This window comes from Anomaloglossus baeobatrachus, chromosome 7 (assembly GCF_048569485.1).
Source record: "Anomaloglossus baeobatrachus isolate aAnoBae1 chromosome 7, aAnoBae1.hap1, whole genome shotgun sequence".
Taxonomy (NCBI): domain Eukaryota; kingdom Metazoa; phylum Chordata; class Amphibia; order Anura; family Aromobatidae; genus Anomaloglossus; species Anomaloglossus baeobatrachus.
The window spans coordinates 180,367,375-180,381,849 of NC_134359.1; the positions used below are offsets into that span (position 1 = coordinate 180,367,375).

Sequence of the window (14,475 nt, forward strand, 5' to 3'; positions counted from 1 at the left end):
AGTATAAGTGATTATGTTAATTTATTTTGCTGGGAATATGTAATTCACGCCTTTAATGAATATGTATGTTGCATAGTTACGCCCTAATCAACTTTGTATAACTTTGTAATATAAACAAAAACAATACAGTTCAATTTCGGAGCCACACATCTCCAGTCTTATGTGTATAACAGCGTCTGCCTGTTTTCATTGAGCTGGAATAGCCGAGGGGGGGGGGGAGGTCACTGGTGCTCTCTCCGCATTCGGACATCGCTGGCAACAGCTGTGACTGTTAGGTCAACCTAACATTATCTGGCGCCCGAAAAGCAGGGACCCGTGTTAATCCCAGGACGCAGTGAACTGTCTTGCCAAGCCGAGGAGGAGGTGATGAGACGTGGGGACCAGAAACACCTGGCCAGGTAAGAGTTGAACCTTATTCTTCTCTTTTTTCTCCACATCTATGTTCAATTCCCTCCTCAACGTTGCAAGAGGTACACTGTGAGTAGATACTGGGTTATTGGCGGGTTTCTACTGAACTCTGATAGAGCTTTTGCCAGCAGATGTTTTCTGTGCCTTGTTTGTTTTGCTGCCCCTCTGTGCTTCATCTCCGTGTGTCTGCTCTCCTGCGGTTTGCTTCTGTGCTGTTGTCCTTGTTAGTTGTCATAGATCCCATACATCAGTGAGTGTTGAAAGGGAGTAGTGTACCTGCTCTGTCCAATGGATGTGATATTCACTGCCCTAGTGTTAGTGGGAATAGCGCTGTTTGCCATTGCTATCGGATATAGAGTGTACCTTTGGTACAAGAAGGGTAACCCAGCGCCATTCAACATACTCAGCCCCCTCTGAACAGTTAGGACACCACCTTTCAGTAGGAATACAGATCAAGAGTCAGTCTCTGGGTACTTCCAGGAAAGGTGGTTCTAGACCTCATCTTAGGTAGGAATACAAATAAGGAGTTAGTCTCTAAGCATCTCCAGGATAGGTAGGTTTAGTCCAAAGGACATTCAAGGGTCTAAAAGCTGAAGAAAATAGACGAAGAATGGGGCAAGGAATATCAAAAGACAGAAGAGTTGGATGCACCCTGCAACATCTCATTACGTGTTATCATGGCAAAAGAACAGCCAGTCAGTCCAAAGAAGTTTTTAAGACATTGGGATTGAAGGGGAAGGATCAATTGGACCTCAACAAATGGGACACAATAAGAGCTACTAGAGCAGGAGTGATAGCAGATAAATCATGGACTAAACTGGTCAGAACTCTTTCTGACATGGCAAAAACAGCCCACGATCAAGGTTGGATATACCATGAAGAATCAGACACATGGGAAGAAGCTGGGGGAAGAAGGCTAATAAGGATCAACAGCCTCCTCTGTACCTGTCAGCTACTCCTGGAACAACTCCAAAAATACCAGGATCCCCGGAATGGACCTGCACAAACTGTGGCCAACAAAATCCGGACTGGAGTGAAACATGCCTAGCCTGTGGAGCCCCACAGCACAAGCTACGAGCCACAGCACCAGTGCCTCTTTATCCCGTAGTGGAAAGAAGAGTCCTGATAAGACCATCTGTTAATCCACAAAACCCAGATGCTCCCAGAGATGCAGTTACTCGTACGTATGATGACTACGTACCCTAGACTCCAGCTGAGCAGATGGCTTTCCTGCAAAATGCTCCAGACCCGACTAGAAACCCAGTCAGTTTTTCACGTTACCTAAACCAAATACAGGTCTCCAACAGAAGCACTTGGTTGGACATGGAAGGTTTGTGTAGAGTTAAAATGTCTCCCGAACTGTATGCCAGACTCACTGCCCATCTGACAGGACATGTTCCGGAAGATACCCGTAATGTGGAATCGGGCCAAGACTTCATGATAAGACTCAATCTTTTTTGCGCCCAGGAACAAAGAACTAAGAGCACAATGGGACCAGTGCATCAAGGTCCTGTGGAGAATGTCAGCTCATTTTACTACAGATTGATGCAGTCATTCGCAGATGAAGGGCTGGACATACAAGCAGCCGCAATATGTCGCCTGATGGTAAGATCCTTCATGGATGGAATACATGCACCTCTTGCAGAAAAATTGAAAGCGTGCTGCCCAGAATGGAGAAACATGAAAGACATAGATCTTCTAGTCAACAAAGAAAATGGCTTAGAAACCAACGCAAAGGATAAAAGGAGCAACAAGAAAGTTGTCATAGCAGCAGTGGACGGTCAGCCAGAAGGTACAAGAAAGAAGGCACCGACCTGCTACTATTGTGGAATCAGAGGACATGTGATCAGAGACTGTAGAAAGAAGAAGAGGGACACTCAAAACCAACCCGAGAGTCAGGAGGAGAAGACTGCCTGACTTGCGGCAGGACGGGATAGGGATGCCAGAGGTCCATTTATACACGTCCCCCTTCACATTGGCAACAAGGAAATAAGAGCTTTGGTGGACTCAGGAGCGTCACGCTCCGTACTCCCCAGGAACCTGGTGCCTGAAGGATCCATCTCATCCGAAGCTACTAGAGTATCCGGTTTTGATGGACAAGCCCAGATAATCCCAATATCCCATCCACTGAAGGTGAAACTGGGACCACACATGTTCGTGTCCAAATTCTTAGTGTCCCCCCAGGGTGGAGATGCCCTAGTGGGAGCAGATGTACTATCAAGACTACAAGGTCAGATAGTCTATAATGAAGATGGATCTGCTATCCTGGAAATACCAGAAGATATCCCAGAAGAAATCCTGTGCACCCTCCAGATGATTGAAGATCAACCAGAATCTGATGTTACAAGTGAAGTAAACATGGATCCAATACTTCTACAAGTTCCTGCAAAACTCTGGTCCACATCAAAAACTGACCTCGGCACACTTCCAGTGTTCCCCTTTCAGTCAAGCCTGGAATTACACTACCGCAGCTGAGACAATACCCTCTCAATGCTCAACAGGAAGCTGCCCTGGATTACCAAATAAAAGAACTGCTGAAGTCGGGAGACCTCAGAACTACTAAGTCTCCTTACAACACTCCGCTGTTTCCTGTCAAGAAAAAACAAATGAAGAAAGGTGACTCAGTCACGTACCAGATGATTTGAGGGCAGTGAACTCAATACTGGAGCCCCTCATCCCTGTTGTACCAAATCCACATACACTGCTCACACAGGTGCCGGCTACATCCACCCATTACACAGTCATAGACCTTGCTAATGCTTTTTTCTCAGTACCACTGGACCCAGCATGCCAAGATTTCTTTGCATTCACGCACAAGCTAAACCAATATACATGGACAAGATTGCCTCAAGGAATGCAACATTCTCCTACGCTATATACTCAGGCTATGGGTAGTGTTCTTCAAAGCTGGCAGCCCCCAGACCACTGTGTTCTACTCCAGATGATCATCTACGTGGATGATTTACTACTGTGCTGCCCTAGTGAAGAAGAATGTAAAACGGCTTCAATAAGCCTTCTTACCTTTCTGGCAGAAGTAGGATGCAAAGCAAGCAGAGATAAATTGCAATTCTGCAAAACGAGGGTCACTTTCCTGGGTCATTGCCTTTCTGCAGGACAAAAACACTTCAGCCCAGACAGACAAGAAGTTATCAGAAAAGCAAGCATTCCCAAGAATCTCAAGCAACTTAGAGGATTTTTAGGATTGATCTCATTCTGCAGACAGTGGATTCCCAATGCGTCACTACTCATGCAACTGCTGTATGATTGCACGAAGAATGTTCCTTTTTCTCTTACAGAAAAAGCTGGACAAAGCTTTCAAAAGCTTAAGGAACTAGTGATTAATGCACCTGCTCTGGCACTCCCAAACTATGATCTCACCTTCTATCTGTTCGTAGCAGAGCTTCAAGGATTTGCCGTAGGAGTACTCACCCAGAAGACGGACAAACATCACATAATTGGGTACTACTCCTCTCAACTTGACAACGTCACCAAAGCAGCACCAACCTGTCTCCGTGCTGTTACAGCAGTTTCAAACATTCTGCAGAAAGCATCTGAAATCTTACAAGCCATGACATACATGCTATACTCAATCAAGTGCAGTTGAAACACCTCTCCAGTGCACGCTGTTGCTACCCCCAAACATCTCATTTGCTCGAGTTACAAGTCTAAAACTTTGCTGATCTGCTGATCTTCACAAGTTTAGAATGGGGGACAGAAGAGAGGACAGAAGAAGAGAGTGACAAATGTACTAGCGCACCATTTGATCATGATTGTCAGAAACTCATCAAACAGGAGGCAAAGCCCCTGCACAATATTCAGGCAACACCGCTTACAAATCCAGACTTTGAACTTTTTGTGGATGGAAGCAGATATGCCGATGACACAGGCAAGTTCCACACCGGATTTGCGGTAGTAACACAATATGCAGTCTTAGCCAAACAACTGCTACCTCCACGCATATCTGCTCAAGAAGCAGAACTTCTTGCCCTCATCTGGGCAATTGAGTTTCTGGAAGAACGAACAGCGAACATCTACACGGACTCAGCCTATGCATACGGCATTGTGCACGATTTTGGTACTATCTGGCAGACCAGAGGATTCCTCACAGCAACAGGAAATCCCATCAGGCATGGAGCCTCAGTGAAGAAACTAATGGAAGTAGCCTTGATACCAAAGCAGCTAGCAATCATAAAGGTTGCTGCCCACACCAAGGCTCAAACACCCGAGGCAAGGGGAAATCGCTTGGCCGATCAAACAGCAAAACAAGCAGCCTTACTCCCTTTGAAGGAGACGGAAACAGTGTCAACGACGGAGGAAGAAATGAAGAACCTCTTTGAGACACAAGAAAACGCCTCTGAGGAAGAAAAGGCCGGATGGCGGGCCAAGGGAGCAGAAAAGGTGGAGGCGATTTGGCGCCTAAACGGACTTTCCGTCCTGCCACGCAGTTGGTTCCCTGCCATTTTCCAAGTACTCCACTACCCCACACACGGTAGCACAAACTCAATCATGAACCAGATGCAACCTTATTGGGTAGCCCCCGACTTCAGACAATACGCCTCCCAGAGAATAAAAGCTTATCACATCTGTCAACAACACAATCCAGGCCAGATAACTAAAACCCTGCAAAGACACATGCCAAAGACGTTTGCCCCATTTCAAAGAGTACAAATAGACTATATACAGTTGCCAAAATATGGCATCTACGAGTTTGTACTTGTCTGTGTAGACCTCTTCTCAGGATGGCCAGAGGCCTACCCTGTAAGCTCAGCCACGGCCCGAATTACAGCAAAAAAATTGGCCTGTGAGCTGGTGCCTCGGTTTGGACTCCCTGAAGTCATAGAGTCAGACCAAGGTACTCATTTCACTGGACAAGTTTTCCAGAACACCTGTGCCCTGTTAGGCATTCAGTCAGCCTTACACACGCCTTACCACCCACAGTCATCAGGGAAAGTGGAAAGGTTAAATGGAACGCTAAAGCTCAAACTAGCCAAGGCAGTGGAGGAGACTGGTAGACCATGGACAGAATGTCTCCCCATAGCTCTTTACTCTATAAGGACTACCCCGCAGGGAAAGCACAGGCTCTCACCCTTTGAAATACTCTTTGGTAGTGCACCCAGATTAGGATGCAACTTCCCGCAGGAGTTACACCTGCAATGTGATAGCCTAACATCTTATGTTGTTTCTCTGCAGAAGAGACTAACTGAAACCCACCAAAGGGTCTACTCTTCTCTACCTGATCCTGATGCCGTTCCAGGAACCCACTCTCTAAAGCCTGGTGACCGAGTCTACCTAAAGAAGCACGTGAGAAAGACCCTTGAGCCACGATTCGAAGGGCCTTTGACTGTCCACCTGACCACTCCAACCTCCGTTAAACTTGAGGGGAGATCGACATGGGTCCATGCCAGCCACTGCAAGAAGGCCTAATACTGCTGATAAGTATTTCTATGTGTACTCCCTTTTTGGGGCCTTCTACACCACGGCAGAATTCATTTGAGACCCATCATGAAGTGTTAGCTGAAAAACTTGAGATCACAGACTGCTGGATATGTACACACACAACTGTGACAGCCTCTTCTATGCCATACTTAGCCATACCAGTCCCAATAAATGAAGTGTTCCAATGGGAAGGCTGTTACAATAGACTATCAGTCAATGACACCAAGTATCAAAAACTGTGGAACACTAGTGTGCCCATACCAATAGTAGGGTGGGTAGATTTCCCCTGGTGGCAAGGCAACCTTACTACTGGCCTTCCCGGAACCCAGCAATATTTAGCCTTTGAAGGAAGAAGCTGGGTACCCCGAAATTACACAAAAACACCTACTATGGGTAAGATTCCAACAGAAGGAATCAAAATAAGTTTTGGGTGAACCTCTGACAGTACAGATGCATTTAAACCCTTGCTGTTAGAAAGACATCTGCATGACCATGTGTGGGTATACAATTCATTGTTTCCAGAAGGCACAAATGATACTTGTTACTCCCAACCCAGAAATTTATGGTGCAATGATTCTTACCCATATGTGCCTGCCCGAGAAACCTGTGGTGAACAGTCCGCAGGGTATTGTAGTCCCCTAGGCCAACTTCCCGGATGGTGTATGCTCAGAAACATATCGGCCTTTATAGATATAGTACATAGACTCATACTACAACATTCTGCCATCTGGGATCTCCTACCGCAAACCTACTGGGTTTGTGGTTACAATGCCTACAAATGGCTACCAGTAGGAGTAAATGGCACCTGGACTTTGGCCCGTTTGACCCCTGCCACCTTCATTATCAATACCACTGATATACCGGCAGGGAAAATGCCTCTCCATCTACTGGTAAAGAGAGCGGCAGTCAACAAAGACAGGCCTAGTGGCCGACCCCATGTGGTTCAAATGAGCCATGTCAACAAATTTTTCTGTTCTCTTTTTATCTATCCCATGATAATGCAGATGTATGATAAGTTGGTGGACAGCACTGACTATCTTGATGATCAAATTTTTGAGGTTCTCCAAGCAGTAAATAGTACCATTGCCATACAGAGACAATTAATCATTGTAACAAACCAACATACTTTGGTACTGGATTACCTCACTGCAGCCCAAGGGGGGATGTGCCAAGTAATAGGCCCCAGCTGTTGTCACTACATAGATCCAAAAGAAACCTTAAAAGCCCAAGCCAGTTTAACTGAGATACAAAATCTGAGGAAAAAACATGATGAGGAGGTACTCAGAAGCTCAGATGCTTGGTGGAGCAATACCTTTTCAATGTTCAACCCTGCAAACTGGTTTAAGGGAATAGGAGGATTGTTCATGGGGATACTGCAATCAGTGTTCCAAGTGTTACTCTGTTTACTAGTTGCTTATGTAGTGTTCAAGTTGCTAATGGCTTTGTTTTCCCGCTGCTTGAAGCAATGTAGATACAATGATTATTCAGCACCCGTATGAAATCACTAATATGCCTTTTTTCTCTTCTCTACTCTTTTTCCTCTAGAAATCCCCTTGACGTATCATGATGAGACTCCTATCGAGAGGCATGCAGGCAGTCCTCTGGGTGATAGATGTGGACGACACTCCCTGGGAAACCCGCAGCTCAGAAAGTATCTGGAGGCTAGCCTGCTCGCTCTATAGTCCACAGCTTCTCGATAGCCCCCTTTCCATCATCCACGCCAATAGAGGGGATTGTGAGGCAAGAGTTAACCTTTTTCACTGGCTTAGAAAAATAATAGAAATTCATTCTCCCTTGCAAGATTGCAAGACCAAACCAGACTTATTTACGTTATAAACTGAGACCAAACTCAAGGACGCAGAATGTTTTGACTTAGAAACGACTGACAAACATCTTGTTATGGGAAGTAGAAACGTTATAGACTTATGGGAGTATAAGTCATTATGTTAATTTCTTTTGCGGAGAATATGTAATTCACGCCTTTAATGAATATGTATGTTGCATCGTTACGATCTAATCAACTTTGTATAACTTTGTAATATAAACAAAAACAATACAGTTCAATTTCGGAGCCACACATCTCCAGTCTTATGTGTATAACAGCGTCTGCCTGTTTTCATTGAGCTGGAATAGCCGAGGGGGGGGGGGGTCACTGGTACTCTCTCCGCATTCGGACATTGCTGGCAACAGCTGTGACTCCTGTTGACCTAACAAATCGTAGCGCCGTACATGTATGGTGGATTGCAGGAACACACCCCCGCGCAGCACCATACATGTATGGCATATGTCATGAAGGAGTTAAATAATAATAGATTGCTTAAAAGCAAAGTAAGGGTTTTCACTTGAGAGACAAAATGATTCATTACCTCATTAGTTCGGCATCCTGCATTCTTTTGCTCCTTTAATTGCTATAGGAAAACAAATAAAGACAAATAAGTAAATTGGTAAAATAAATTAATTTTAAATGACTTTCAATTATCCTTAGGGAGACTTCTGGAATTAATTATAACACATTAGCTATTTTCAAGTATGCAAATTAAATGTACGTGGACAGCTGAAAAGCGCCAAAATGTGCACAATAAACACAATGACAAGGCAGTACTGGCAATTGTCAGATGGGCTGGTACCTACCCTGGGATACTCTAACACTTGGTATCTATCAATATCTTCAGCAGCACAGGGTAAGGAAGAGAGGAGGCAAGCTAAGTAACACAGCACAATTAGCCCAAGGAGCGGATGGGATTTATGTAAAGATCAGAACTGCTGCTGACGGGCAGCAAGTGATGCTATCTGCATGATAAAAGTTTTATATTACAATGATAAGAGTAAGGATGCATTTAGTAGCACATATTAGCACGATTGACGAATAAAAAATGAAATGAGTTAGGGTAGTGGATAACGTCTTTAACAGCCTTGCATTATGAAAGAAACTTTATCACAAGTACCACCAATAAGTCAAGCTCAGACCCATCAGCAAATTTTGCAACTTCCCCCAATTTGTTTTGTGTCAGACACACAAAGGGTAATAGGAGTCAGCAAAGGCAGAAATAAGAAGCCCAGAGCAAAGACTTCAATCTAATAAATAAAGCTAAGTGTATGTATGTTCGCTAACAGAATTCGCACCGTCGCATTTACAATCACGAAATTTTGCACAGACACACCATGTGACTCAGGGAATGTCATACACTGTTTTGACGGGAAAATTTAACCCCGCGCTTTACAGTTACTTTCCAAAAAAACTGCCTCCATTAAAGTCAATGGAGCTGGGAACTGATCTGTTATTATAGACTCCTATTATGACCAGGCTGATGTAAGTCACATGACTTTACCTGTATACTCACTGTGTGTGGTTTTATGAGGTAGTATATTGTCTGTTTTGACAGTTACCCTGGATATTTATCAGGTGGCCTATAGCAACCAATCACAGCTCTGCTTCTATTTTGTTAGAAGTCAAAAAGCTCTGATTGGTTGCTATAGGCAACGAAGGACATTGTTAGTGTAGGACAGCTTATGTGTGAGGTAATATCATTTCTGTGGTGACGCTTAGCCAACCCTGTTGTAGAGGCTGATGTAAGTCACAGGACCTTTACTGTATACTAATTGTGTTGGGTTTTATATACAATTAGCTGTACTACCCGGCTTCGCCCGGGTTAATAACTGTTGTTAACAAAATAGAATGTATTAACATTCCCGGGATAGAATGTATAACTAGAATGTATTAACGATAGTAACTGTCTCTCTGTTTCTCTCCCATTCTCTGTCTGTCTCCCCCTCTGTATATATCTCTCTGTCTCTCTCTATCTTTTTCCCTGTCTGCCTCTGACTGTCTCAGTCTCTTTCTACGTCTGTCTCAGTCTCTTTCTCTGTCTCTCAGTCTCTTTCTCAGTCTGTCTCAGTCTCTTTCTCCGTCTGTCTCAGTCTCTTTCTCCGTCTGTCTCAGTCTCTTTCTCCGTCTGTCTCAGTCTCTTTCCCCGTCTGTCTCCGTCTCTTTCCCCGTCTGTCTCAGTCTCTTTCCCCGTCTGTCTCAGTCTCTTTCCCCGTCTGTCTCAGTCTCTTTCCCCGTCTGTCTCAGTCTCTTTCCCCGTCTGTCTCAGTCGCTGTCTGTCTGTTTCCCTGTGTCTGTCTCTGTCTCTTTGTCTGTCTCTTTCCCTGTCAGTCTGTCTCTTTGTCTGTTTCTTACCCTGTCTGTGTCTGCCTCTTTCCTGGCTTCACCCGGGTTAATAACTGCTGTTAACAAAATAGAATGTATTAACATTCCCAGGATAGAATGTATAACTAGAATGTATTAACGATAGTAACTGTCTCTCTGTTTCTCTCCCATTCTCTGTCTGTCTCCCCCTCTGTATATATCTCTCTGTCTCTCTCTATCTTTTTCCCTGTCTGTCTCTGACTGTCTCAGTCTCTTTCTCCGTCTGTCTCAGTCTCTTTCCCCGTCTGTCTCAGTCTCTTTCCCCGTCTGTCTCAGTCTCTTTCCCCGTCTGTCTCAGTCTCTTTCCCCGTCTGTCTCAGTCTCTTTCCCCGTCTGTCTCAGTCTCTTTCTCAGTCTGTCTCAGTCTCTTTCTCAGTCTGTCTCAGTCTCTTTCTCCGTCTGTCTCAGTCTTTTTCTCCGTCTGTCTCAGTCTCTTTCCCCGTCTGTCTCAGTCTCTTTCCCCGTCTGTCTCAGTCTCTTTCCCCGTCTGTCTCAGTCTCTTTCCCCGTCTGTCTCAGTCTCTTTCCCAGTCTGTCTCAGTCTCTTTCCCCGTCTGTCTCAGTCTCTTTCCCCGTCTGTCTCAGTCTCTTTCCCTGTCTGTCTCAGTCTCTTTCCCCGTCTGTCTCAGTCTCTTTCCCCGTCTGTCTCAGTCTCTTTCCCCGTCTGTCTCAGTCTCTTTCCCCGTCTGTCTCAGTCTCTTTCCCCGTCTGTCTCAGTCGCTGTCTGTCTGTTTCCCTGTGTCTGTCTCTGTCTCTTTGTCTGTGTCTGTTTCTTACCCTGTCTGTGTCTGCTTCTTTCCCGGCTTCGCCCGGGTTAATAACTGCTGTTAACAAAATAGAATGTATTAACATTCCCGGGACAGAATGTATAAATAGAATATATTAATGCCTGGGATAGTAACTGTCTCTCTGTTTCTCTCCCATTCTCTGTCTCCCCCTCTGTATATATCTCTCTGTCTCTCTCTCTCTATCTTTGTCTGTCTGTCTCTTTCCCTGTCTCTCTCTGACTGTCTCTGTCTCTTTCCCTGTCTGTCTGTCTATCTATGTCTTTCCTTGTCTGTCTATCTCTGCCACTTTCCCTGTCTGTCTCTTTCCCTGTGTCTCTTTCCCTCTCTTTCTCTGTCTGTCTCTTTCTCTCTTTCCCTTTCTGTCTGTTTCCCTGTGTCTGTCTGCCTCTTTGTCTGTGTCTGTCTCTTTACCTGTCTGTGTCTGTCTCTTAACTTGTCTCTCTCTTTCCCTCTCTTTCCCTGTCTGTCTCTTTCCCTCAGTCTGTCTCTAGTCTGTGTCTGTCTCTTTGTGTCTGTCTCTTACCCTGTCTATGTCTGTTTCTTACCCTGTCTGTGTCTTCCTCTTTCCCTGTCTGTGTCTGCCTTTTTCCCTGGCTGCATTGTGACACGCCAACATTCCATATAAGGGCGTGGCTGCACATTCTTCTGAAGTTCTGGCTGCACTGTGGGTCCCAGCTCCATTCGCTTTAATGGAGGCAGGTTTTTTGGGGAATACCTGTATAGCGAAAGGGTTAAAATTTCCCCTCAAAACATAGCCTATGACGCTCTCGGGGTCCAGAAGTGTGAGTGTGCAAAATTTTGTGGCTGTAGCTGCGACGGTTCGGATGCCAATCCCGGACATACATACATACACACATACACGCATTCAGCTTTATATATTAGATTTAATTGGACAGTTATTGTCCGACACTAAGAGAAAAGCTGTACTACGGTTCAATGACCAAGCTGAAGTAAGGGAAGCAAGGCTGACAGACATGACTGTTTTGAGGGGAAATTTTCACCCACGCTTTATGTAAGTGATGTAAGTCACATGACGTTACCTGTATACTATACTAGGGTCTTATGAGGTAATATATTGGCTGTTTTGACAGTTAGTCTGGATATTTTTCAGGTGACCTATAGCAACCAATCACAGCTCTGCTTCTATTTTGCTACAGGTCATTAATAGGAGCTGTGATTGGATGCTATAGGCAACGAAAGACATTTTTAGTATAAGACAACTTATGTGTGAGGTAATATGATTTCTGTGGTGACACTTAGGTAACGTTGTTGTAGAGGCTGATGTAAGTCACAAGACCATTACTGTATACTAATTGTGTGGGGTTTTATACACTGTCAATTATAGACAATAATGCCCGTACGAAAAGAAAATTGATTGGACGGTTGTCATCAGACGCTAAAGGTACCGTCACACTAAGCAACTTACCAGCGATCCCAACAACGATAGGGATCGCTGGTAAGTTGCTAGGAGGTTGCTGGTGAGATGTCACACTGCGATGCTCCAGCGATCCCACCAGCAACCTGACCTGGCAGGGATCGCTGGAGCGTGGCTACACGAGTTGCTGGTGAGCTCACCAGCAACCAGTGACAAGCCCCCAGCGCCGCGTGGAAGATGCTGCGCTTGGTAACTAAGGCAAATATCGGGTAACCAACCCGATATTTACCTTGGTTACCACTGCACGGAGCTACACGTGCAGAGAGCAGGGAGCAGCGCACACTGAGCGCTGGCTCCCTGCTCTCCTAGTTACAGCACACATCGGGTTAATTAACCCGATGTGTGCTGCAGCTAAATGTGCACAGAGCAGGGAGCAGCGCACAATGCTTAGCGCTGGCTCCTTGCTCTCCTAGTTACAGCACACATCGGGTTAATTAACCCGATGTGTGCTGCAGCTAAATGTGCACAGAGCAGGGAGCAGCGCACAATGCTTAGCGCTGGCTCCTTGCTCTCCTAGTTACAGCACACATCGGGTTAATTAACCCGATGTGTGCTGCAGCTAAATGTGCACAGAGCAGGGAGCAGCGCACAATGCTTAGCGCTGGCTCCTTGCTCTCCTAGTTACAGCACACATCGGGTTAATTAACCCGATGTGTGCTGCAGCTACATGTGCACAGAGCAGGAGCCGGCACTGACAGTGAGAGCGGAGGAGGCTGGTATCAAAGGTAAATATCGGGTAACCAAGGACAGGGCTTCTTGGTTACCCGATGTTTACATTGGTTACCAGCCTCCGCAGAAGCCGGCTCCTGCTGCCTGCACATTTAGTTGTTGCTGTCTCGCTGTCACACACAACGATCTGTGCTTCACAGCGGGACAGCAACAACTAAAAAATGGCCCAGGACATTCAGCAACAACCAACGACCTCACAGCAGGAGCCGGGTTGTTGCTGGATGTCACACACAGCAACATCGCTAGCAACGTCACAAAAGTTGTTCGTTAGCAGCGATGTTGCTAGCGATGTTGCTTAGTGTGACGGGGCCTTAAGAGAAAAACTGTATTACGGCTCAATTACCAATCTGAAGAAAGATAAGCAAAGTTTATAGACTTTGGACAGAGGACAGAGGAAAACGTTGGAAATTTGGAAAAACTCTGCCTTTTGCTACCATGCAAACATCAACTATCAGGATAATCCAATAGTTAATATAGGAAAAATGGATGTGCTCTGCATGTACTGCAATGCCATGAGGTGAAAAGATGAACCGCCAGGTTTATGCTGTGCAAATGGCAAGGTAAAACTTCTTCCTCTCCTGCCACCACCTGATCACCGGAAGTCACTGATGACAGGTACCACTACAACATCAAAACATTTCTTGGACAACATCAGGAAGTACAACTCCTGCTTCCAAATGACTTTATTTGGTGCAACAAGAGAAGTTTTTACAACTGGATTTATGCCCACGTTCAAAGTACAAGGACAGATTTACCACTTAATTGGCTCACTGCTTCCAATACAAGGAAAAGAACCTCAATTTCTTCAACTCTACTTCATGCACAGCCTAATGAAATTGACAATATCATCAGTGCCGAATTGCCAGACCCTGAGAATGACACATTGCTGTTTGACATCATTGCAAAGAACATCATCCATGGTCCCTGTGGGAGCCTCAACAAAAATTGTCCCTGCATGGTTGATGGCAGGTGTTCAAAAATTACCCACGAAACCTTGTCAACGAAACACGAACAGGACAAGGTGGATACCCAATCTACCGAAGACGAAAACCAGAGGATGGCGGTCTTCACAGCACAACTCAAAATGCGGGAACATTACTTCAAGAGACAGAAATTGACAACAAGTGGGTGGTGCCTTACAATCCTCTGCTCTGTAAAATTTTTCAGGCCCACATCAACGTTGAATCTTTCCACTCCATGTAATCAATCAAGTACATATGCAAATATGCCCACAAAGGAAGTGATCAAGCAGCTTTTGAACTCTAGAAAAATGCACCTATTATTGATGAAGTGCAGGCATTCCAGATGGGCAGGTACATCAGCAGCAATGAAGCTGTTTGGAGAATACTAGGGTTCTCAATTCATAAGCGCTACCCACCAGTTGTGCATCTCAGTGTTCACTTGGAAAATGGACAGAGGATTTACTTTGACGTGGCAAAGTTGCGCCAGCAGCTTCTAACTACACCTAAAACGACCCTCTTGACATTTTTT

At 45.2% G+C, this 14,475-nt stretch overlaps 1 protein-coding gene across 1 annotated transcript in view; it reads right to left on the minus strand.

Moving 5' to 3' along the window:
• STAT1 (signal transducer and activator of transcription 1) overlaps positions 1 to 14,475 on the minus strand; it is an 801,166-nt gene that overhangs the window by 321,403 nt on the left and 465,288 nt on the right. The window contains exon 14 of the mRNA XM_075317825.1: positions 8,211 to 8,252. Coding sequence (XP_075173940.1) covers positions 8,211 to 8,252 — 42 coding nt within the window. The remainder of the gene's footprint in view (positions 1 to 8,210; positions 8,253 to 14,475) is intronic.